The sequence below is a fragment of the Motacilla alba genome, chromosome 19, assembly GCF_015832195.1.
Source record: "Motacilla alba alba isolate MOTALB_02 chromosome 19, Motacilla_alba_V1.0_pri, whole genome shotgun sequence".
Classification (NCBI taxonomy): domain Eukaryota; kingdom Metazoa; phylum Chordata; class Aves; order Passeriformes; family Motacillidae; genus Motacilla; species Motacilla alba.
Window position 1 is genome coordinate 9,948,264 of NC_052034.1, and position 26,181 is coordinate 9,974,444.

A 26,181-nucleotide genomic window follows, 5' to 3' on the forward strand; every position below is an offset into this window, starting at 1 on the left:
AAGGAAGGGCTGGTTGGTGCACAGGGCAGGATTTGGGGATGGGGATGGGCTGGAAGCCACTCACCTGTGGAGATGCAGGAGGGCTGTGAGCACAGGGTTATCATAGCAGGGACTGTGGGAAAGGGGAAGCAAATGTGAATTTCTGGTATGATGGGAAGCTTGACACTGGAAAAGCAGCACTGAAGTACAAGTGCAATCCTGCAGTCACATTCCACTGTGACAGTGTGTACTAGAAACTCAAGATTTAAGTGCAAAAGTGGTCTTTCCTCACTTCCTGCTCAACATCTGTAATTCTCTTTGAATTACAGATCCAAGTTGCTCTCAGGTGTTGTCCAAAGATGGGATATCCTTATCCCTAAACATGGAGAAATGGATGTAATGTTTGTGGTTTCTCTCTTGACCACCATCTGAAGCAAGAGCTGTTTTGCTCAGAAGTGAACAATTTCCCCAAGGACAACACAGTCTCTGCAGTCTGGGGGTGGTGGAAGGCTTGGCCATGGCAAGAGGGAAGAAAAAAGTGGCAGATCCTGGAAAGATGTCCTTGGGAAAGAGTGGGGGAAAATAAATTATCCCCTTCAGGCCTCGAGTGAGGGGAGAGTGTGACCCTGTCCCCATAGAGGAAAGTGTCCCCAGTTTGGGTCCTCAGCTCCTGGTGTCTGTCCCAAGCTTCCAGTGAGGTCAGATTTTCATTCTACGCTTGGACTTATTCTCATCCTGGGGATTTTAAGCATGACCCTCCTCCTCTTAGGGTATCTTTTCCACAGCAGCTCCAGGGGCTGGTGAGCAGGGAGGGGATGGAGCTCAGGGTTTGGCAGCTCAATGTCCACCAAGGCTGCATTTTCCAGAGAGCAGCAGATTCCTGCTAAACCTGACCTGCAAAGGCAGGGAGCTGCTAAATGAGGTTGCTGACCCTGGGTATTGTACAACAACACTTTTTGTTCCCCTCTTAACTCCTGCAGTTTGCTGAAGGGTGAGGAGGGCCATCTTCGGCAGGTGGGTGTTAATTGTGTTCCTCAGGGAGGTGGAAGAGGGAGGGGAGGATATAACTCACTTAGAGCTGTTGCAAGATACTGCTCAAATTGTTTAAGAGTATCAGTTTGGGAATTAACTAAAATATGGCCTTAACAATTTGGCTTTCTCCCTTCCTGTCTAGGGCAAGCAAAGGGAAGGCATTCAGGGGGCTTTTTAACTTTAATATCAACACAAAAAGAGTAGTCACTGCCTGTGAGCTGGGAGCTGCAGGGTTACTCATTAGCACAGTTTTTAAGGGGGGAATTAATTAGTATTCACGGGAATCTGGAAGGAGTCTTGGGCCTATCTTGGCTGCCCTAGGGCAGGTCAGAGGATGGGCAGTGCTGGGGACAGGAGGGGACTGAGGACAGCAAGGACTGAAGTGTTGGGGGGATGTGGTGTGGAAGAGACTGGAACTCAGAGGGCTGGAAGTCATGTGGAGGCAGGATGGAACAGAAGGAGGATGCACGTGTTGGAGGGCTGGGAGGGTGGGAAGGAGAATGGAGATGAGGATTGTGCTGACCTGGGAAGTTGCGGGTGTTTGCTGGGTGGCAAACACAGGGCAGCTCCTCCAGACCAGAGGTTTGTCAAAAGCAAACTTTGTGAGTCCTCGTTGCTTTCTGGTCCCCAAGGGAAAAATACGGTGGCAAGTGTGGCTGTCCTGACACTGGTGGCACTCCCCAGGACATCTGGGGATCTCTTCCACAGGGCAGGAGGCCGAGGGAGGCCCATGGGGACAACTACACACCTGGGTGTGAGTCATCCACCTCTGGGGCTTCTTGTCATTGAACACCTTGCTCTCAAAAAACGGCTCCAGACACTCCTCTTTGGCTCAAAATGGGATCCTGTGAAGTGCTGCAGTGGCTGAGGCTCTCTGGGTTTACCTGGTCCTTCCAGATCAGCCACAAAGCCAGGGCTTGGCTCTCAGAAAGAGGTGGCCAAAGCGCAGTGGTCAGTGCTCAGGTGTCACCTGTCACTTGGTGTGGCCGCTCCACAGGGAGGGGCCTCTGGAGGAAACTCCCCTGGCATGGCAGGTTCTCTAATTTCCCTTCTCTAATTTTCTAAGAAATCAGGTTCTGTCTGTAAACACTAATCCTCAGCTAAGTCACCTTGGATAAGTTATTTTCTGTGTTTGACATCTGGATAAGGAGTGAGGTGTGTTTTCTCCTGAGTTCTCTGGGAGCCCCAAGCACAATGGGACCGAGACCCTATTGTACTGTGTACCCTGTTGTACCAAGTGTTCTACAAAAGGATCAAGGACAGTCCTACTCCAGGTAGCTGAAACTCCCAGTCCTATATTTAGCTGCCTCTCAGTAGTGCTTTGAGCATTAATTATGTTTTTAAAGCACTTAGTGCCTATCATCAGCAGCTCTCTATAGAAACACGGAGTTAAACAGTCACAGATCTGGGCCTCTTCAGAGCTGTTCCCAACACTGAGCAGTGTAACCAGTCACAGATGTGCATGCATGGTGCAGAGTGAGCTCCAGGCTCACTCCTTGAGGCAAAGCAGTTCAGCTCATGCTTTCCTTGAGCACTTGAGTGGTTTCAGCGAGCTAGGGTTGGTAGCAGAGTCCTTGAATGCACACAGAGCTCTTCCTCCCCCACACAGAGACTGAGTCACGCTGGGACAATCCCAGGTTTTTGTCCAGGAGGTGTCTGTTGTGCTCCTGTGCTCATTCCAACAATGTGTCCATTACATAAAGCACCCTGGATCCATGGCTGCTGTGTTTGTCAGGAGAATGCAGCTGTGTGCAGGAATAAAGGCATTGCAGTGGAGAATATTTCTCTCTGATGACCAAATTAGCTCCTTTATTTCTGGCTTTGGCTGTGTCACCCCTACGGCCCATTGGCAGAGCACAAACAGATGGAAGGAGTTTGAAGAGCACAAGCACTCTCTGGGGTGCCCTGTGTGTCTGAGAGCACACCCCAAAACCTGCAGTAAATGGGCTTGGGCACTGAGGGAGGACAGTGTCTGAGTACAGAAGTTAAATGCACCAAGCAAACCCCTGCCAAATGGACTTTCTTGACCTTAAAAAGTAATTAGTGAGTTCACAGCTCAGTAAAATGCTGTTAGTTGGGATGTGGCTTGTGGTGCTTGCTAAGGATGCACTTGTAAGCCCTGAGTTTCTTTCTGTGCAGCCATGTTCACATCATAATGACATCCTTTTTTGGGAAAGCCAGTTTTAGGCAATGTCATCCCTTCTCTAATCTGTTAGTCTTTATAGATTAAGCACATTCGAGGTAGCCCAGGGAGGGATTATTTAGATCAAAGGGCCCCTTTGGAGAAACGTGGAAGTGTTCTGAGGGCCCCTGTGCAGTGTGGTGCTGCTCAGGGTACAGTCCCACGGACCCTTTTTGTCCACAGGTGCCAGCCTGTCCCAGTGACCTGGAACTCTGCTTGAAACTTGGGTCACAAACACCACCCCTGAGTTCCTCCCTTCCCCAGACTTCAGGAGGGGCAAACAGGGAGGCCTCTGTAAGGTTTTATAGCCTGGGAGGTGTTTTGGTGGCCATCTGCAGTTTGTGCCTCCCCCAGGGCTCTGTGAGGAGGTGCCCTGTGCACGGGGCTCACACAATCGTGTAACCTCCCACACACCCACAAAGCTCAGCCCAAAACCTGAGCAGCCACTTTTGTATTGATGATGTCTGCACTCACACTGTGGTATTTCTTCATTTCTTATCTTGCCAAATGGCAGCAATTTTTCCCTTTCCAACAGGCCAATCTATACAGAGAGGAAATGTTTTCGGAAGGAAAACAGGAGCGTGCACTGGAGGAAACCACAAACACTAACAGCTTGCTATAGAGACACGGTCTGGAAATAACAGATTCCTTGTGAAAATAAAAATGCTAAATATTATTTATAACCTTTGATTTGGGTTCAAAAACTGTTTGCTTGTGTTTTTGTGGGTTCTGTTCTTTTCCTGCTTCCATACTTGTTCCCGTGGTTCTTCTCCTCTCCCTGGGGTAGTCCCATCACGCTGCAGGTGCTGCTCCAGTCACAGCTTCTCTGGGACAAGATGGATTTAAGAAATCCTTGTTTTCCCATCTTTGGCTGTGTGGTTTTGGGCTGGCACTCAAGTTTGACATCTCTGTGCCCAAGCAGCAGCTCTGCCTGGAAGCAGACAGGTTGTGATGGAGGTGGGAATGGACTGTGTTACCCAAAGAACTGAAATTTTGAACTGGAGGATAGAAGTAGCAATGAAAGCTCAACAAAAGGTTTGCCTGAGCCTGGAGTGCTGGTGGGTGTGACTACCTGGGGATGAGCAGTTTGCAGTTTGGCCTCAGAAATCACTGCCTGAGCACAAATGTGAGGGCGGATGTTTTGCTGCTCAGGATGGAAGAGTTTGGGAATTCCTTGAAATGCCTTACTAAAGATGTTTCTAGACTCTTCCATCCTCAGCAGCAAGATGGTTTGGGTTGAAAAGGACACGTGAAGATCATCTTGTTCCAATGGTCACTCAAAGCCCCATCCAGCCTGCCCTTCAAGACACCCAGTAATGGGATATCTGTGATTTTCCTGGGCAAGGAGCTGCTCCTGCCACGGTCCCTGAGCAGCCTGGCACGTAGGAATGTGTCCTGCCAGAGCGATGTCCTGGCAGCTCAGAGAGGAAAGCAAGATAAGCTCTCCCTTGCTTGAATTGCAGCCTGTCTCCTAAAAATAAAGCTGCAGGTAATTGCTTAATTCATCACCCAAATGGGCCCTTGCCTGAGCAGTGTAAACATGCAAGGTTGCTTTTGCCCTTGGCCTTGTTCGCTGGAGCTCCTGTGTCCCGAACTGTCCCACAGGCACCAAGCCAGGCACATCTTTGGGAACATTTTGGGGGTTTCAGCAAAGTCCCCCAAGTGCAGAGCTTGCACTCGGTGTGTGGAGAATCAATACCCCATTAGCTGCATGGAGCAGGGACCTTGTCTGGCTTTGGAACAGTGACAGGCCCTGCACTGATCTTTGAGTTACTGGAGCAGTGTCAGACCCGTAATGCCAGGTCCTGCTCTGGATTATGCTGTATGGCCATGGTAGCTGCTAACACAGACTCCTCTTGGACACTCCAGCAGGCTTTAGCTCACTGTGTGTTCCCTCCCAGGAGGTGGATGGCTGGGCAAAGCTCTCAGTGTGGCTTTTTCCCCAGGCTGCTGTCAGGGTGAGGAGAGCTCGTCCATCCTCCTCCCACAGAGGAGCAGTAGCCACGTGCCCAGAGCCCCTCTGGTCCTGCAGCCCCAGCAGGGGACTCCAGGCTCGTGGCTGGGCTGGAGCAGCTCCCCTGGCAGGGGCCTGTGTCTGAGGAGCTGTCTGGGTTTGAACAGACAGGTGTCTGCTAAGGAAGGCAGGAGCCTCCCTTGAAATGGAAAATATAAACCCCCTCCCTCTGAATTATTATAAATTTGAAATTAAGGGGCTCTCAGGCAAAGACATGGGAGCAGGAATAACAGGTCTTTACTACAAAAAATAAAAATACAAATGCAATAGTGCAAACAAAATAAAATTTAAGAAGAAAAAACAACAACAAAAAAACCCCACTGCCAGAGTGAGAACAGGCCCTGACCCCCTGTGTGTCAGGGGGGTGGCAGCAGTGCCATTCCATGGTGGCTCAGCCCTCCTGCAGTGCCAGCTGTGCTTCTGCTGGAGCAGGGATCCTGCACAAGGGGGGAGTTTTCCTCTGCAGCTCCAGGGCTGCTGGAGATGGGCCTGCTCTTCCTCTGGCAATGCAGGGCAGCAGAAAGCTGCTCCTCTGGCAATGCAGGGGGCAAAGGCTGCTGTGCTGTTCCAGGCTCAGATTGGATCCAGGCAGGAATGCTTGGCTCCTGCCCTGGGCAGAGCATCTCCCCATGGGATGATGGAATTTGATCAGCCATGCAGGGACACTCAGTGGCCATGGACAGCAGAGATCTCCTGGAGGGAGGATTGGCTGTGGGAGAGAGAAAGAAAAAACTGCCCCATGACCAGCAGAGAACTGCCCCAGCTCTGACAGATGGGGACAGAGCACACACCCTGGCCTAAGCCAGGAGGGGGAGATGGCCCAACAGGCCTGGAGGGAGGAGCCTGTGAACATTTTGTCTGCAGAGTGATGGTGGTGGGGATGAAGGTTCTGGAATTAACCTGAGCCCAGGCTGCTGATGGCAGCGCCTCACCAAGGGATGTTTCAGCCTTGCAGATCTGGTGGTGGTGCCTTGGATGAAGCTGCTGTCGTGCTGTGCTGTGCTGGGCACCTGCTCTGCTCTGCTGGGCATCTGCCCTCTCCCTGCTTGGGTCTCCTCACTGGTACCTGGCTGTGCTGGGGAGGTCTGGCACAGAGCAGCTGGGGCTGCCCCTGGATCCCTGGCAGTGCCCGAGGCCAGGCTGGACAGGGCTTGGAGCAGCCTGGGACAGTGGGAGGTGTCCCTGCCATGGCAGGGATGGGGATGAGATGAACTTTAAAAGTCCCTTCCAACCTAAACCAGTATGCTGGGTGCTTTCAACAGAGTTCCTTCCCCTCTCTGAGGGCCTCCTGTGCTTTCTCACCGCTGCCTGGTCATGCTGGTGCTTTGTGGAGATCTGTGCCACCGGAACAGACCAGGGAGCAGCTGATGGGAAGGCTGCTCTGGACTGTCTGACCGCTTATGCAAATACCTTGCTGTGTGTTGGTGGGGAAATGCTTGTGCCTGAATCCCAGGAATATTGAATGCTTGAAAGCAGCCCTTAGCCAGGGCTTACTAAAGCCAGTTCTCTGACATCTCAAGTGATGTAACTTGGGTCAGCTCTCTCACTAAATGATCTTAGTGATTGGTTTTGATCCTGATTTTCCTTTTTGTTACACACTGTGATCTACTCCTTTTTGCCTCTTTTTCCTCCCTTTTCTCCAGTATTTACAGAATGTGACAGTCCCCTGTGTTAGTCAGAGGTATAAATCTGTATTTATGTCATAACATGCAGGTGAGATTGTTGCAATAAACCCTTTTCTTTACCTCTTCTGCCAATCCCCTTCATCCCTTCCGGCTCCCAGATCCCAGACTGTTATCCAGAATTCCCAGGCAGCTGCTGGTGCTGTGGATGTGAACAAACAGGATGGGCAGTGGGGTGTAACTGGTCATTTTGGGACAAACCTGTGACAGCTGTAAGGGATTGGCTCCTTGGGTGGAGTTTCCCCTTTGAGAGGGGCAGTGCAGCAGCAGAACAGCTCCTGGGGAATGGGGGGGCTGCACCCACAGGGAAGGGCATTCCTCTCACTGTTAAATTTCCAGGAATGCTTCACATGTTTCCATGTTTTCCCCAGGATAGGAATCACCTTCAGGCTTGTCTTCTGTGTCTGAAGAAGGTCTCTGTGCCTGAGACTCCTGTGGCAGCAGTGCCTGCTCTCCCTGCTGAGCTGCAAAGAGCTTTCTTTAGCCCATGGATTTCTGCTCTGCACCAGCTCTGCTGCCAAGTTCTGCCTTTCTAACAAGTTATTTCATCAATGTGAGCAGAGTGGTAAATGCCACTCTTTTTGGACTTTCAGGGAGGACAGAGCGATGTCTAAGCTCTTTCACCAGTCCCAGGTGTTGGAACCAAATAAATCATCCTCAGAACTAAACAGCCCTGGCCTGGGGAAGGATTTCTGTTGTTTTGTGCCAGGGGCAAATCTTGATTGGGGAATTATCATTTGGAAGCAGAACCTGGTTGTGTAATAGGCTAAACAGGCTTTGACATTGTCCTGATGACTGTGTTGTCCTTGCTCTGGGTGCTGATCCTCCCTCTGGCTCTGAAAGTAATTTCCCTCTGTTTCCATTTCTATATTGATAAGAAAACTTCAGTTTTGAATCCCTGTGTGTTTGCACCTGAAAATGTAGATTTGTGTTAGAGCATTTCAAACTAGACTGCAGACCTGTGCAGTGACTGCTCCCTTCTCCATCCTTTCCAAGGAGTGCAAGGTGGGCACAAACCTGGACGTTGTCTGACTGCTCCCATAATGATGTAAGCACAGCCGGGCATAAAACATTCTTCTACAGGTCATCATCTAATCTAAGCCTAAATCAGAGAATCCCAGAGTGGTTGTGTTGGAAGAGACCTCAAAGCTCATCTCATCCTCCACTGCCATGGCCAGGGATGCCTTCCACCAGACCAGGGTGCTCCAAGCCCCATCCAGCCTGGCATTAAAAAGGCTATATTATTAAATATATTTCAAAATGAGCTCTGCCCATCCTGGTTTTGGTCCTTGCCTGGCTGGGCTGCAAGAAAATGTGTTCAATTCCCTTACCCCTACCTGTCACAATTGTTTAAGTGAAATCTTAATGCTCTGTTGGACAAATTCATTTCAGCCAGAATTATTCACATAATTTTTCATAGGCAGGAGCTTTTTCAGAGATGCAATATGTTGGAGTACAGGTGAAATATGCTCTATTTTCAGTTTGTGTCTGCTAAAATCCCTGCTTGCCAAGCCTGGGCCCATTCATCTGCTGCTTTTTCTGAGTTCCCATTTGTCATTCAGCATGAAGGCAGAGGGTGGGAGTTTTTGTGACCCCCCCCCATTTCTGAAAGTCACCATGCTCATGGTAATCTCTGCAGTAAACCAACACTTCATTTGCATGGTGAAGGACACCAGGCAGCTCTGTGCACTCCTGCACTGGGGGAGATGTCCTGATACACTAAAATCCAGCTCCTGGAAAAGGACTGTCCTGTGGAAGGGGAAGCACTGACCCTTTAGCTGCAGCATCTGATTTAAGGGATAAATTTTTGATAAGTGATCAGGCCCAGGAAAAATAAATGTAGCATGTACCATGAATAGAATTGTATAGGATTCAGGGGAGTACTGGTTTTTCACTGGGCTCTTGTATTTAAGCTCCTTTTAAAACTTTATAATATATCTGTTTTTTCCCCAGGAGAAAGTGAACTCTAATTTTCTGCTCCCTTTACAGTTACTTTTAGTTTCCCTTGCAGGAGTATGAGGATGCTTTGGAGAGGCAGTGACAGCAAAGGAAGCTGACTTGTATTCCCTGCACAGTTGTGTTTGTATTCCCTGCACAGTTCCCACAGCTCTGTGGCAGCACAGGGTTCCACAGGTGTAACCTACACCCAGAGGAATAACAACAGGTCTGAGCAAATCTGGGTAAAATTGTGTAAAAACTGCTGCAAGGAGAGAAAATCCCATGCCCCAGGTTCCACCAGGGCTGCAAAGGAACACTGGTGCCTGGTCTTCTGCCAATCCCCCTTATTGTTAATGAGTCCTCCCTTTAATAGTCTGTGCTTGCAGTGATCAGCAGGACAGCCCTAAAGGCTTCAGCAGTCCCCAGAATTTCCAGCATTCCCTGGCACATTCTGCCCCTTTCAGCAATTCTGGTTCCTCACACGCTGCCCTGAGAGGCTCTCTGGGTGTCCCCTCTCTCTGGCTCCCCTGCAGGTCACACATGGCCGATGCCATCGGGCCATTTACCTCCTCGGTCTGGCTTTTCCCCAGGTCAGAGATTCCCTGTTGGCCTTCAGCTCTCTGGCTGATGAAGTCCAGGAACAAACATCCCTGTGAGAGCTCTTGGGGCTGAAAAATCCACTGTGCTTCACTGACAAAGAGCTGTGCTTTGCAGAGATATCTACTTTAATTTTGCTTCATGCTTCCTGTGTTTTCCAGTACCATTTCAGTATTACTTATTCCTTCTAGAGAAGGGGGGCTTCAGGTTCTTCTTCCCTGCTGGAATGTGGCTTCCACCCTGAGCTCTGTGTGCTCTGTACCTCATACTGCACGAGATACAGATATGGAAAGATTCAGCTAAAAATTTGTTTTTCCAGAAATCTTTCCTGTATTAGAACCCCAGAATGGTTTAGGTTGGAAGGGACTTTAAATGTCATCTCATTCCACCCCTGCCATGGCAGGGACACCTTCCACTGTCCCAGGCTGCTCCAGCCCCAGTGTCCAGCCTGGCCTTGGGCACTGCCAGGGATCCAGGGGCAGCCCCAGCTGCTCTGGGCACCCTGTGCCAGGGCCTGCCCACCCTGCCAGGAAACAATTCCTTCCCAATATCCCATCCATCCCTGCCCTCTGGCAGTGGGAAGCCATTCCCTGTGTCCTGTCCCTCCATCCCTTGTCCCCAGTCCCTCTGCAGCCCCCTGGGACCCCTCCAGGTCCTGCAAGGTTGATGTTGTTTTCCCTCAGCACCCATTTCTCAGAAATGTCTTTTCATTTCAGAGTTCTTCCTTCTTCCCCAGCACCCCCATCACAGGTTTCCTCAGCTGAGGGTTGGATGGGAGGCTAAATGTTTTCCTTCATCCAGGCTGACATGGAGCAAAAAGCTTTTCCCCCCCTCCAGCTCCTGGGGAGCCTTTGGAAATGAAGGCTGCAAATCACATTAGATTGTATTTCACTAAAGGTTTTCCCTGTCCTAGAAAACTCCTGCCTTCTCCTGAAATACACTCAGCTTAAGAAGAGACTAATATATTTACTCTAACTGTGCTCAGTCTAGGAATAATTTTGCTGTAGAGATTAAATTTTTATATCATCTTGAAGAAAACCAACTCCTGCCACTCCCCAGGGATCCTGTGTCTGGCTGTTTCAGCAGGAGTGGCTCAGATCTTGGCAGCTCCACGTGGTGTCTTGCTTTTTCTTTTGCCTTCTCTTCCTGCAGTGCAATAGCAATATATTCCATTTGTTCCAAAGTTCAGAATTTTTTGGAGATTCTAAAAAAAAAATCCTGTTTTAGCTTTGGGTGAGTGTGGCTTTTGGATGAGTGAAGCTTGAGGCTGCTCAGAGCTCTGATCTGCACCAACATCTCATCTCCATGCAGCTCATTCCCATCTCCTGAGCTTGCAGAATTCCCTAGGGCTGAATCCACTCCAAAGATGAAGATTTTTGTGGGGATTAGTGCTGTTTATCACTACAGGTATGCTGGAGCAGGCATCAGGAGAGACTTTCTGGCAGAGGTTCAGCATTTCTGCTTTGTGCCTGCCCAGAAGGATAAAAGATTTGCTCTGTGACTTGGGAATAGTCCTGACTCTTTACTTTCAACCTTTTCTTTGGGGAAATGAGCTGATGGCACCATCCTCTTTCCCTTTTTTGCTCATGCTGTCTCTGTGTGTCACTTCTGGCCCTTCCAGGCCAGTTCCAAGCAGGTTTCATGGAATCCCAGAATATCCTGAGCAGCCACATGGGTTGGGCTCAGGGTAATTCCTGAAGTTACAGCAAAGGCACCCCAAGTTCACAGAAAGGTGCCCAAAAATGTGGTGAATAAAAGCCGATGAATGGATTGACTGGATGAGGATGTGCTGTCCCCATTTGTGTTCAGTTCTACCCCTCCTGAGGCCCTTTTCAGCCACCTGGAAACAAATTCCTTCCTCTTCTGTTTGGACATGAATTGTCTTCCTTTACAAATGTTCTTGACTCTTGCTTGGAGTGCCAGAGTGTCACACACCAGAGTGACGTTCCTGTGTTGAACCAGCTCAGAGACAGACAGGGGATCCTGCCTGGCACACCCCTCCTGGCAATGTTCATCTCCATGACTCTCCTTGCAGGTGCTCTCCTGCAAGGCAGGATGGAGGGCTCATGGTGTGCCCTGCCCGAAACAAATGGATCCATTTGATTGATTTCTTTGGTTAGATGATGTTGGTTTATCAGCATTTACCAACTTAAAGTAGTAGAAAGACAGAATGTGTGGAAATGAACTGAGTGAGCACAGAGAAATGAGTGCTGGGATCTGGCGTGGCCTCGGTGGTTGGTGGTGTTCTGAGCACTGTGGGAAGTTGAATTCCAGGTCCTTCACTGAGGTGCTGTGCTTGGGAGCACAATTCCCTTACCTGAGCCAGAGGTAAGAACCTCTGGAGACTGGCTGGGATCTTGTGGGGGATGGATTATCCTTGGAGGGATCATCTTTCTCTGCTGGCTTCAAGTGTGGAGCTCTGGGACAAGCATTGCCTTGGTGTCTGAGTTAATGATCTGTTATTAGCTGTTGGTAATAACCTGAGCTTGTGGTTTTAAAGCCTGCTTCTAACAGAGCCAGGAGCTGGGATGTCCATGGTTCCCACATCCCACTCAGTATCCTCCATCCATGGAGCCTCTGCCCCCCTCAGAAAGTCCCCATGTCCCTCCTCACAGGTGTGTGGCTTCAAAGCACAGAAAGAAAAAGCACTGGGGCAGGGAGAAATGTGTTCAAAGGAATCAAGAAAAGCAAAATTTAGCTTTAAAAGCAACCTGGGAGATGCTAAGGGTTCCCAGAGTGGAACCACTTTGGGTTGGGAAGTTCATGGAGTGATCTGCTGAGCTTCTGCAGGCCACAGAGTCTCCCCCATCCCAGCCTTCCTGAGTGATCCCCTGGCTCCTGCTCAGCCTGGAGCTGGGAAAGGCAGCCTGGATGTGTGATCACAGCCTGGGGCTCCTGGTAGCTGATTTGTTGTTATGGTCCTCAGATAAAATCCAATCAAGCCCAGTGTGGTCAGAAGGGCTCTCATAGAGCAGGGGAGGATGTTGAGAGTTTCCCTGTCAGAAGGAATACTAATACAAATACTAATACTAATACTAATAGCAACAACAATGATGATGATAATAATAATCGTAATAATAATCATAATTCTTCAAACTGTGCTTCCAACTGTGATCTACATTCCCAGCTCATTTTTTCCTGTCTCTGTGGGCAGACAGGAATGTTTTGTCCAGGACAATGGAAGGCAGTGGTAGGTTTGGGAGCTGGACTAACGTCAAGGTGATTGTCCCTTCAAAAGCTTCAGAGGTGACAAAATCTGCTCTCGTCAGGGCTCTGCCATTGAAACAATGGGAATATACCCTGGTATCTTTCAGTATAAAAAACCCAAACAGACAAAAAAGCAAACCAAAAGGCAGCTTTATTATTTCTGTGTTTCTGACAAAAAGAGAGTGAATCTCTGCTAATGAAAAATATTAGAATTCCAGGTGTTCTGTCTAATAAAAAATAACATGGGCATGGACTTGGCTTCCCACAGCCACCACCAAATCATCCATGGAGCTCTTTATGTGCAGCTCATTTTGAACTTTGCCTATTTCCTTCAGCTATGCAGATATAAATAAATAATTCCCCTTGATAAGGGTCGGGAACACTGTACTTTAAAAGATAAGAAAGGTTTGAGGGGAAATTGTTTTTAAATCCTTACCATTTGTATGCTGTTCACTGTTCACACTGAGCAAAAATTCATTCAGCTGGCACTTAACCAACCCTGTTTTATTCCTGCTCTGTGTTCAACCTATCCTTCTCCTGGGGACATCTAACCTTCCATGTAATTACCTCTCTGAGAGTGGGAAGGAGGCCTGAATAACCTCCCCACCAACTCCATAAATGCACAGATCCTGGGACAGGTTATCAGCTGCACGCCAGGGGCAGGGCTGGCAGGAGCAGTGTGCCTGAGCTGTGAGGAACTGCAAGACTTGAGTCATTTGTATTCCAGCATTGGGCCAAAGAAGAAAGACATGGAATGTCTGCAGAAAATACCAAAAGAGCCAGGAACCCAAAATACTCAGGATTTTTAGTGGGTTTTTTTTTCTTCTGGAGTTGGAAATAATAACGATGAGTTTTGCCAGAGATGAGTTTTACCAATGATATTTACCAGGGGTGGGTTTTACCAGGGATGGGTTTTACCAGGGGTGGGTTTTACCAAAAATGGGTTTTACCAAGGATGGGTTTTACCAGGGATGGGTTTTACCAATGATGAGTTTTACCAGGGATGGGTTTTACCAGGGATGGGTTTTACCAGGGATGGGTTTACCAGGGATGTTGTTTTTGTTTTCCCCCCAGGTCTCTCCAAGTCCCTTGGTCTCATTGAGGGCTATGGTGGCCGAGGCAAGGGTGGCCTCCCAGCCACCCTGTCCCCTGAGGAGGAGGAGAAAGCCAAGGGACCCCACGAGAAGTATGGCTACAACTCCTACCTCAGCGAGAAGATTTCCCTGGATCGTTCCATCCCAGATTATCGCCCCACCAAGTAAGTGCCAGGGGCTTCAGGAGGGAATGTTTGTGTTCAGGTGTCCCCCCAGAGCCAGGAGTGCTGGTGCTTTCCCAGTCAGGTTTGGTGCTTCTGGCTCTTCCCTCATCATTCACAGGGCTCTGCTCAGTGATGAGAAATGGGAGTAGCTGGGCTGGAATGAGCTCGTGGAGTCACAGAACCACTGATGTTGGAAAACCCTCAAAGGTTGTTGAGTCCAACCATTCCCCAGCACTGCCAAGGCCACCACTCACCTGTGTCCTCAAGTGCCACATCAACAGAGCTGTTAAACCTCTCCAGGGATGGGGATGCACTGCCCTGGGCAGCTGTGCCAGGGCCTGACCACCCTTTTTGTCAGGAAATAATTCCTAACAGCCAACCTAAACCTCCCCTGGCACAACTTGAGGGCTGTTTCTGCTTGTCCTGGCAGTTAGTACCTGGGAGAAGAAACTGATCCCCACCTGGCCCCACCTTGGTTCCAGGTAGTTGGAGAGAGTGAGAGAGTTCATCAAGATGATTTATCAGGGAAAAAAAGTGAATTTCTTCCCAGTCTGTCTCTGTTTTCCTGAAGCAGTCCATGATTTTCAGTGGAAGTGATGCCATCAGAAGCTCAGCTCTGCTTTCACTGAGGTTTTGGTGCTTAATACCCTGTAAAAATGTGCAGAAATTCTTCCTCTCTCCCTTCTTGTCAGCTCCTTCATGACCCTGCAGGACCTCCAGGGCCCTTGGGCTGCCCTCAGGCTCCTCCCAGCACAGGGATTCTCCAGGGACACTCTGGGATCTCCCATTGGAGATCTGGGCCTTTAAAGGGAGTTTCTACAGGCAATATCCTTCCTCTCCTTTTTTGATTGAGCTTTTAAGGTGCTGGTGATGTTTACCTGCCAAGCAGCACAGGAGAACAGGCTTTAGAAGAGGTGACACATCATTTTGTTAAGAGGATGAAGAAAGACACGCTCCAAGTTTATCTTTGTGAAGGTTAATTTTAGATATGGCTGCCAGAGTGTTCCTCAAAATAGGAAAGTGTCAGTTTGTCCTGGCCTGGAGTGAAATCCCTGATAAAAAAATGAGCTGAGAGAGGTTTAGATTGTGAAAGATCCGTGTCCAATGCCTGTGTCATTGGGGCAGTGACAAAGATGTTGCCTGGCATCTGCAGAGCATTGAAAACCGTGCAGCCAGGGATGCAGCTCTGTGTGTCAGGTGGTGGCAGATTGTCCAGGCTGGGGCAGCAGGGGCAGCTCTTGTTCCCTCTGTCCCCAGAGCTCCAGATTGTCCAGGGGAGCAGGGGCAGCTCTTGTTCCCTCTGTCCCCAGAGCTCCAGATTGTCCAGGGGAGCAGGGGCAGCTCTTGTTCCCTCTGTCCCCAGAGCTCCAGATTGTCCAGGGGAGCAGGGGCAGCTCCAGCTCTTGTTCCCTCTGTCCCCAGAGCTCCAGATTGTCCAGGCTGGGGCAGCAGGGGCAGCTCTTGTTCCCTCTGTCCCCAGAGCTCCAGATTGTCCAGGGGAGCAGGGGCAGCTCTTGTTCCCTCTGTCCCCAGAGCTCCAGATTGTCCAGGGGAGCAGGGGCAGCTCCAGCTCTTGTTCCCTCTGTCCCCAGAGCTCCAGATTGTCCAGGCTGGGGCAGCAGGGGCAGCTCTTGTTCCCTCTGTCCCCAGAGCTCCAGATTGTCCAGGGGAGCAGGGGCAGCTCTTGTTCCCTCTGTCCCCAGAGCTCCAGATTGTCCAGGGGAGCAGGGGCAGCTCTTGTTCCTTCACCTCTCTGGGTGCTGCCTGAATTCCAAGCAGCCCCTTGGAGCATCCAGGACTGTCAACCAATGACAACAGAAACCCCTGGATGAGTTTCCAAAGGAATGGAGGCCCAGGCTGCATTGTGCTGCTTCAGCTCCTCAGCCAGGCTGAATTGCAGGTACAAATTGCACCTTTGCCTCTGTGATATGCAAATCCCAGCACAATGCTGGATCCTTGGAGCGAGACCTTCTCCAGCACTTACCTGAGGCTGAGCTGCTGATTTCCATTTCTCATCCCCAGCTCTGACTTCCAGCAGAGCCAGCGTTACTTGGCGAGAATTAATTTGAGAAGTAATGTTTCTCCTCAGATTTGGGGGGAAGAAAAGGATTAATTCTGACATTTTCAGGCTTGCATTGTATTTTTCCTCAGTTCCACTATCCATCATTCCATGGGAGAGTGGGGGAGAGGACAGGGCACAGCATTAAAAATGCTTCAGTTTGGAGCTGGGCTGAGACTTGGGAGGGAATTTGTGGGTACTGAGTGCAGCTGCACAACTTACTGCCTTTTATCTGTGTGAGAACTTCAGGAGTGCATTTTGTTTATTGGATTTCTTTTTGTTTTGGGGATCAATTGGCTTGGTATTGTAAGAGAACAGTTGGTCTGTGTGTAATAGACTGGAGTTTGCTGGAGAATTTGGAAAGTTTCACCTCTTCCTACCTCTGGCTTCAAGGTTCCCTTGCTATTTAGTGCATAAAGTTTTATGGCTGATTTTATGAAGGGTTGAACACAAACCATTTAAGTCAAGTATCCTGGTCTCTGATTAAAATAGATTCCAGTCAAGGGAAATTAGCCTAAATGGCTTTGAAATTGCAGCATTAGTGGGGAAAAACTGCTGAAAACCCTCCAGCTGATAAGCATTACAAAGCATGTAGTAGTTTTAAATATAATAGTGAAGCTGTTTGGTTCAGCTAAAGGCTGCAGAGTGTCTGGAATGCCAATGGACTGGCACTGGTCCTGGCACAGGCTGGCACTCCCCAGCCTTTCCTCTCAGTTTTCCCTGTTTTTAAGGAAAGATTCATGTGGTCAAATGTCACTGCCCTGAGAGCTGAGCAAAGCTGCATCAGAGCTCTGAGGCCTTTTCCTGCTCCTTTCTTGAGCCTGTGGCCAAAGGGAAGTGGAGCAAGGAGAGTTATGGGGAAGTTTGGCACATTTTGTGTTTATTTTTGTGTCTCCAGGCTCCCTGCACCTTGTGGTCAGCACCACTGAGGGTTTAGGGACTCAGATATCCCTGCTCCGAGGGATTTTAGGAGATGTTGGTGAGGAGGAGCCAGTACAGCTCACAGCTCAGGGCCTCTCAGTCCTGCCCAGAGACAGAGAAAGGAGGGAGTTTCCCAGGGAAAATGGTCCCAGAGGTGTGAGGATAATGTTCAGAAGAAGGTGAGGTCTTTCCCAGCACCAGGAGCTGAGGCAGAATACTTATTTGCCCTGATTTGGGGAATTGTGGTGTCACTTTATGGTAGTTTGGATTATCATCTTTGCTTTAGTTGAATTATTTCCTTCCCCTTTCCCTTTCTCCTTTCCCTTTCTCCTTCCCTTATCCCTTCCCTTTTCCCCTTCATCTTTCTTCTCTCCCCTTTCCCCCTTCCCTTTTCCTTTTTCCCCTCTCCCCTTTCCTATTCCAATTCCCTTATCCCTTCCCTTTTCTCCTTCTTCCCTTCCCCATTCCCCCTTCCTTCTTTCCCTTTTCCTTTTTTTACTTCCCCTTCCCTCATCCTCTTTTCCCTTCCCTGTTCCCTTTTCCCTTCTCCTCTTTCCCCTTCCCCTTTCCTGTTCCCTTTTCCCCTCTCCTCTCTTCCCTTCCCTATTCCCCTTTTCTGCTTTCCCTTCTCCCCACTGCTGCTGGGGCTGCTCACCTGGGCTGGGAGGTGGAAACTCTTCCCTGCTGCTCCCCACTGCGGGATTTGGGTTTGTCCTGGGCTGATTCCCAGAGCAGTGGTGCCAGAGGTCTGGGATGACCTGTGTGGAGCTGGTTCCAAACAGGAGCTGTGCCTGCCACTCCTGGACCTTACCCTGATCCCGACCCTCTGCTGAGCAGGAAAGGCTGCGCTGGCTGTGCACGAGATTTTCCAGTGAACCAAGTAACAGATTCCAGCTGGGATGGCTGGGAAAGCTCTTCCTTGGGCTAAAATAGGCAGAACTGGTGTTTTGGGCTGAGTTACTCCAGAACTTGCTGCCAAGCAGTGCCATAATGAGAAGGGCAATGGGAACACATGCCTATCACGCTTGATTGGGTTTTTTGGCTTTAAGATGAGATTCCTGCATGTTCTGGAAAACAATCTCAGCTTCCAGATTGGAAGTACCCAAGGTGCTGCCTGCAGCCTGCAGGACTTCTTCACAAATCTTCACAAAAATGAGCTGGAGAGATTTTCTCAATTTTCTGCAAAAGCCTCTGAAGGACAAGGCTGCTGTGTGAGTTTTATTGTTTATCCATTCCCAGCACTCGCTGCCTGCCTGGGGAGGATGGGGTTTGGGAGATGTGTTGTTTTCTATATTGAAAGTGAAGCATATTTACATGGGATGCCAGGGCCTGCAAACATTCCCCGCTTGGATACAACATTTTATGCACCTCTGTTTTACCCTGTGATGCAGGATTTAATGGGAACCTCTCCTATGTGTAGCCAGAAAATAAAATTGCTCTGGTAGATCAGCCTGCCTGTCCATCTTATCCAGTATCTAATCTCTGATAGTGGAATTACCAGATGCTCCAGGTTGAAGAAATCATATTAAGGGAAACTATGAAATAATCTGCCCATCTGGTACGTTCTGCCTCCCCCATTCTCTCCTTTCAATCCTATCCAACATAAATGTGGAGTTCTCATTATCTCTTTAAAAGTCTGTTCTTTTCTGGAATCCCGCTAAGCTCTGATTCAGTGGTATTTTATGGCATTATAGGATTAAGGGGTAGATTTAAGAGAAATAATACCCACAATTGTTAGGACTATTGGATCATTGGGTGCAGATGACACATTCCTGCTGCTGCAAATCTCTCGACAGCTGTTCTCAGGAGGGGAGCCTCGAGGTATTAAAGTGAAGAGCAAGGATGGTGTAAGAGATAAGCAACTCCCAGAGTTTGATTTTTCACATGTTTTGAGGGCTTCCCAGCCTGGAGACACAACCCCTTCTCCTGCCTGCCTTGGGGTCCTGCACATGGGTCAGGAGGTGCCTGGAAAGGGACTTTGGACAAGGGGATGTAGTGATAGGATGAGGGGGAATGGCTTAAAAATGCCAGAGGGCAGGGGTGTGTGGGATATTGGGAAGGAATTCTTGCCTGTGAGGGTGGGGAGATACAGGAACAGGTTACCCAGGGAGGTTGTGGCTGCCCCTGCATCCCTGGCAGTGCCCAAAGCCATGTTGGACTGGGCTTGGAGCAGCCTGGGACAGTGGAAGGTGTCCCTGCCATGGCAGGGGTGGCACTGGATGGGCCTTAAGGTCCCTTCCAACCCAAACCCTTCTGGGATCCTCTGATGGAAAAGGTTTGGAGGTGTTGGGAGCCTGATTTGCTCTGTGTTCTCATAGCACCTGGTCTGTGTTTGCCCTGGGACCCTGTGGAGAGGTGCCCTGAGCAGAGCCCCCCACCACCTGCTGCTGAAGAGGGAACAGTTCCACATCCCCGCCTGGTGTAACTGTCCCTGTGGTGTTTGGGCTGAGTCAGAGCCATCCCCTGCAGCTCTCAGTGCCTGAATCACTCGTTTATTTCCGGAGCTGCTGCCGTGGGATTTCAGCACCAGCTGGCTTTGGCTGCTTTATTACCAGGGACCTCATGCAGCAGCAAGCTGAGCCTTTCTTTGGGATACAGTGCAGAAGATGGAGAGTTTTAGCTTCTGGGTAGACTTTGGATTGTTGTTTGACAACTTAACTTAAAGAAACTAAATCAAGTTCTGATTAATTTTTATTTCAAGTGGATTTGTGTGGCCTCTGAGGGCTCTCTGTACCTGTTGGGTGCTAGAGCACTTTGTGGGGTGGATGGAGGCCCTGTTCCCCTTGGCATCTCTCCCCATCCCTGGAGAGCCTCCCTCAGACCTAGGGGATGTTGCAGGGCCCAAGAATTCCATTTTGGCTTTTTAATCACAGCAGAATGCATATTTGGGAAGTGATGGATGTGGATGTGACTGAGACATGGCAGGACTGCCCAGGAGGATGCACATGGAAGCTGTAATTGAGTCTCCTGCCCATGAGACCACTCCTGCCTTCCCATTTCTTGTGCTGGATCCCAAATGCTCCTGCAGAGCCCACAGTGGCCATGGTTTGTGCCAGGGGGCTCAGCCTGTGTCCTCTGCTTGGCTCTGATGGGAAGGTTCCGTGTGCCATCACACTTATTTTCCTGTGAAAATACAGAAATCCCTTCCACTGTGGGAGTGACTGAACTCCCTGGCTTTGCAGGTGCCCTTGTCTCAGATTTCTCTGGGGCTAAGGCACTGAAATTAGGTATTTTCTCAACAGCTGCCACAGCTTGGGCAGGAGATGCCTCTGTTACAGCTCCATACATGTCATCTCATTTCCTCCCCTTGAATAAAACAAAATGCTTTCTGCCTTTCCCCCTGCCCACAGGACTGTGTTGGCTGTGGTAGAAATGTCTGAGATGTGCAGATATTACAGCAGCCAGTGGGAGAGCTCAGTGATGGCTTCTCAAGGATCTGGGACATTCCTGAGCACACATTTGTGGTGATGTGGCAGTCACTCGTGTCCTGCCCTGGGCTGTTCAGCCAGGCTTGATGAAGTGAGTCTGCAGAGAAGGACAACATTTAAGAAGACAAAACAAACTACTTGAATTATGAGAGTGATATTTGCTGGGAAATAGAGTTTCATGCCTGTTTATTTGTTGTGATTGCTGCTTATTGCAAACAAAGGAGGTCAGAAGAGCTCTTCCTCTCTTGCATGCACAATGTGCTACTACAATCTGCAAAGAGTGCTGTGATGGGTTTCGGTCCTACATCCAAACAACAGCCAGAAAAAGAGACAGGATGTAGGGTTTTTCTTTGTCAAATAACTGAAGGGAAAACTAGAGAGGAATCAAGACAGTGGAAGAACAAAAAAATTACTTTTTCAGATGTGAAATTCCCATTGAATTGCATGTGGGAGTGTATTAAAAGATCCTTACAGCTCTAAGAGAAAGCCAGGACTGGTTGTGCACCTTCTCTTCTAATAGATGGTTGTGGGTTTGATCCAGCATTGTGTGAAAAACACTCCTGCCCTTGGCTTTTTATAGCTTCAGCCATAAAAAAAAGGAAAAGTAATATTTTCCAGTACTTGGAAAGGTGCCACCTGAAAATTTTCTGGGAGAGCAAGTAGAGAAATCAAGCAGTGAGTATCAGTGTCACAGCTCAGGCGTGCAGGATCTGTGCCTCAGAACAGGGCTCACCAAAGCCAGAGCAGATTTGCAGCTCAGGGATGGATTGTTGGATGTTTTCTGTCCCTGTGTTGTTCTGTCCTGCCCAATCTGTCCCATCTCTGTGTGGTTCCAGGTAGTTTTAATCTGCCAGGCTGCAAAAAGTCATGGAAACCTCCTGAGCTGGAAGGGACCCAGCTCAGGAGAATGAGAATCATAGAGGCTGGAAAATCCCTCCCAGCCCATCCAGTCCAAGCTGGGCCCCATCCCCACCTTGTCCCCAGCCCAGAGCTCTGAGTGACACCTCCAGCCCTTCCCTGGGCACCTCCAGGGACGGGGACTCCAAACCTCCCTGGGCAGTGTCTGAGCACCCTTTCCATGGGGAAATTCCTGCTGGTGTCCACCCTGAGCCTCCCCTGGCCCAGCCTGAGGCCATTCCCTCTCCTCCTGTCCCTGTTCCCTGGAGCAGAGCCCGACCCCCCCGGCTGTCCCCTCCTGGCAGGAGTTGTGCAGAGCCACAAGGGCCCCCCTGAGCCTCCTTTTCTCCAGACTGAGCCCCTTCCCAGCTCCCTCAGCTGCTCCTGGGGCTCCAGACCCATCCCAGCTCCGTTCCCTTCTCTGGACACGCTCCAGTCCCTCACGGTCTGTCTTGAAGTGAGGAGCAAAATCACCCAGTCCAGCCCTGGCCCTGCACAGACCCCCCAACAATCCCAGCCTGGGCATCCCTGGGAGCAGTGTCCAAACACTCCTGGAGCTCTGGCAGCCTCAGGGCTGGGACCTTTCCATGGGGAGCCTGGGCAGGAGTTGTGTCACCTCTGCACCCATCCAGATCCTGTGTCCCTGCAGGAGAGGCTGGGGAGGATGCTGGGAGTTGTTTTATGCAGGGACTGCTGTCAGTCATCAGCTCCTCAGTCTCTTCTGAAGTGAGAAAAGATGTCCTGGGACATCCTGAGCTGGAAGGGACCCCCAGGGATCATCCAGCCCCTGGCCCTGCACACACACCCCAACAGTCCCAGCCTGGGCATCCCTGGCAGCTCCTGGAGCTCTGGCAGCCTCGGGGCTGTGCCCATTCCCTGGGCAGTGCCCAGCACCCTCTGGGGGAAGAACCCTTCCCTGATCTCCAGCTTGAGCCTGCTCTGGCCCAGCCCCAGCCGTTCCTGTCCCTGTCACACCGAGCAGAGATCAGAGCTGCCCCTCAGGAGGAGCTGCAGCCCAGCAAGGTCCTGCTGGTGTCACTCGAGGCTGTGCCCAGGCACAGCCCTCCCCGCTCTGAAGGTCATGGGGGTAGAAGATCGTTCCAAACCCAACTCAATACACACTCAGGTTTTTATTTCTCCTGCATCTTAGGGCCCTGAGCTCCGAGGAGCTGCTGCTGCTGCTCTGTGTGTGCAGGGGCTGCTGGTGCCCTGTGCCCCTCCTGCCCTCCAGGGATGGGGCTGCAGCTTCTGCTGCCTTTGGGATGATTTGCAGAGAGGAAAAAGCCTCTTTGCTGCTCCACAGCTTTCCCAGCACTAATACCAACCAGCAGGCTGTTGAATAAATACCAATATTGATCTTTATTCCTCGGTGTGTTTGGACATGCTGCTCTTCACTTCCAGCACTGCTTTTTCTTGAAAACTGGGCAAGTAAAGGCTCTAAAAGCATACTTTTCCAGCCGTGCTTTACATTTGTTGGTTATTATTTCAGCCCATTCCTGTGACCTGCAGGAGCAGCCTGGTTCCTTGGACACACAGGCAGCTGGGGCTGGCTCCCCCTAGAACTGGAGCTGTCAGACTCCCTGTGGAAAAGTTTAGGGATTTGTGCTGCATGGATTTAGATGGGGACACAGGACAACTTTTTCTTTTCCTTTTGAAGCAGAGGTCACTGGAGCACACTTTGGCAGCTTGTGTGGGTTCAGGAGTATGTCAGAAGCCTTTGGTGCTTGAAGTCCCAATATCTTCTTTAAACCCAGTTGGGAAGAAAGTGCTTTGGGGAAAGCAGCTGGAGTTGTTTAGTGTCTGTTAGAGAGTCTCTTATTTCCATTGTGCTGCTCAGTGTCACCTGCAAACACTGTGACCATGGATTTATAGCACAGCACCTTGGGGTTCTTTATGCCATACATTCCACTAATTGTCAATTTTCCCTTCCTGACTGCAAAGTTATTACCTGTTCTTGTAAGTTGGGAACATGGTGCTTCAGGGAAGACTTCTGTGGCAGGAGTGTGCTATAAAACTGTTCCTAATGTAAACAGAAGTATTAAATGATCACTTTGGCAGAGGATGGGATTAGTGTAATTTAACAACTTGCTTTCGTGCTCCTCTGAACTCTGCTGAAAAATACCTGTGTTATCATAAATACTTCTGCCTAAACTGTGCTTATGAGAATAAATGAAGCAATTTAAGCTTTGGATACACTTCTCTCCAGTTGGCTTCCAAGGAAATTAGGGCTTGTGTGTTTGTTTGTGCCACCAGCCTGCTCCCCTGGACTGCCCAGAGCTTTTCTGTTCCAAACCAGCACATGCCCAGCCAGATCAGGCAGAGGGGGAGTCGAGCTCTGCTGCTTTGACAGCCTTGGTCTTGCAGCCATTTGTGCAGTTTTCCAGCAGGAAAATCCAAGAGCAAGAAGGTCTCAATGACTTATTGTGTGTGTGTGTGTGTGTGAAAGAGCTGGGCATGGGCAGAGCTGGGTAAGTGGATGTGACACTCGGAATTGCTCTGGCTTTTATCTCCCTTAGATCTGTCTCAGCCTAATAACTTTATTACAAGAGCCTCTCGCCAGAGTAAATCCCATTCTCTACATTCTGTTTTTACAACTTTGCAGATGATTTCTTCTTAGGACTTGCCAAGTAATGTGCCTTTAGAAATGTCTGAATGTCCCTAAATTGTAATGCCTATTTTTGAGATGCTAATTCTAAAATAGAGCTGAACATTTCTGAAGAAGAATGACTGGGAATAAAGTAGGTGCTTTGAAATCGAGTTTCCTGGGGAAATGTGAGGAAGTTTCAGGGCTTTGTGGTCAGAAATAATTTGAGAACCTGGATCTGTAAACAGAGACCTGTACCAGACAGCATTAGGTGTATTAGGACGCTTGGGTCACAAAAAATGTACATCACAGGATAGACACAATAGATTTAATGTTGGCAGTCCCTTTTGCAAGCAGACATGTGCACTGAATCAGCAAAATCCAAAGTAGAATAAGCAATTAATGAATGGAGCATGATGAGGAAGTGGCAGGATGAATAGCAGGCTGAGCATTTGCTTTCTTTAAAGCCTGCTCATAATCTTTACAAAGGCCAAATGGAGATCAATTCATTTCCTGGTGAAGCTTTATTTCAGAGGACAGCGCAAATGCAGCTTGTTTGGTACCAGTGGGTTTCATTTGTGGAGCTGCTTGTCACCAGAAGGACAAACCCAGCAGGTTTTTCCTCTGCCATTGAGGTTTGCAGGCAGGAAGCAGCACAGAGTGTAGGGAAGAGCTGGGAAGCAGTGCCTGTGGAGTAAGGCATGCAGGGAGCTTGAACCTGACTGTGCTGGCACTGCAGAACCTTGCAGTGGGATTTACAACATTCTGTCCTTCAGCCATGGTGCTTTGGAGCCCAGCCATAGGGAAATAATCCAATCCCTTCAGGGCCCCATGGATGCATCAGGATTCACCTCCCAGGCCTTCAGCTGCTAAGTTCCTGGGGGTTTTCTGTGGGCCAGAGGGAACCTGAGAAGCTGCAGGCAGCAAAGCCAAGCCTTGGGTGTGTTTGGCTGTGCACGTGGGGGGAGTTCTGGTGTTAGGGCTGGTGAAAAGCAGGGGAAAGTCCAATGGCCTTGGTAAGGTGAGGAGGAGAGAGAAGAAGAGTCCAGAATTCCCCACTTTTCAGGTGTGCATGCAAACTCCTGGTGTGTGTAGGTGACAAGGATGTCTTGGGAAGGTGTGGAGTTAAGCTCATCAGAAATCACATTTAAGGCTTTAAAGTTCATTGTGTATCTCTGCACATATTTTGCTATGAGTTTGCTGTGTTTTCTCAAGTGTGTTATGGAATTATTTAGGTTGGAGAAGCTGTCCAGGGCCATTGAGCCCAGCATGGTCAAGGCCACCACCATGTCCCCAAGTGCCACATCCATGGCCAGTGCTCCTCCAGACACACCCAGGCAGGCAGGGTGCACTCACTGCCATGCCTGGCTCCTCTGAGGGCTGGGCTGCTGGCAGGGTGACAGAGGAGCTGTGTCACTGTGTCAGGCTTTAGATGCTCCTGTCAGCATCTCTGGTGTGGCAGCAAACAAATCTCCAGCCCAAATCCTGGTCTCTGGGCTGGAGTGGCACTGGAAGGTTTCTGAAGTGTCTGTGCAGGGAGCTGTGGCTGCTGTCCTTTGGATCTCTGCAGGAGAAGGCAGGCACAACAAAAAAGATGTGAAACCCCACTTGTGGGGCATCTCCAGCCTGTCACTAAAATCTGATTGTGTTTTGGTTTGGGGTTTTGTGAGGGAAGAGGAAAAAGTTGGAGGTTTTTTATTTGTGGTTTTTTTTTTTTTAAACCTTGTGATAATTCAGCTTTTGTTTGGCTGGCTGTGTTGGGTTGGATCCCTCCCTACCTGCTGTGAGGTGTTTCATGGTGTTGCAGTTTTGCACTGATTTAAAGTGGGTGCCTTTGTGTGCTTGGGCTCTGAGCTGGTCACCTTTGTCCCCCAGCTCTGTCTGTTGTGTATTTTGTTTGGCAGAGGTGGATGATGTCACCTGTGACAGCAGAAAAGCCACCCAGGAGCAAATCTCTCCACAGAATAGCAGGGCTGGTGTGGAGCTTCCTCTGTGGAATAAAGGGAAGCTTGTGGCACTTTGGAATGAAGACTTGTGTGTGGTCTTTGGTTTGTTAATTCTCCATCCTCAATGTCCCCTACATGAAGGAGCACCAGTATTTATGGGCAGTTCATTGCATTCAGTTAAATGGTACCTGACACTGAATCTGAGGGGAAAAGCAGACCTAAATCAGCCCCATCTGCTGGTTTTGACTCTTCTGATAGTGCTTGGGACTCATTTTTATTCTTTTCCACCCACAGCAGTACAAGTGTCTCACCAATGTGTCAGTGTGCCCTGGTGAGCAGCCTGGGCTGGGCTGGGCTGGGATGGTGCCAGTTCTGGGATTTGGGGATGGCAGTGCTCTCCCTGGTGCCAGCTCTGGGATTTGGGGATGGCAGAGCTCTCCCTGGTGCCAGCTCTGGG

General features: G+C 49.6%; 1 protein-coding gene across 1 annotated transcript in view; it reads left to right on the forward strand.

The window, feature by feature from the left end:
- The window catches only part of GALNT17 (polypeptide N-acetylgalactosaminyltransferase 17), a 210,257-nt gene that overhangs the window by 43,687 nt on the left and 140,389 nt on the right, over nucleotides 1–26,181 (forward strand). Inside the window, exon 2 of the mRNA XM_038157887.1 lies at nucleotides 13,706–13,889. Coding sequence (XP_038013815.1) covers nucleotides 13,706–13,889 — 184 coding nt within the window. The remainder of the gene's footprint in view (nucleotides 1–13,705; nucleotides 13,890–26,181) is intronic.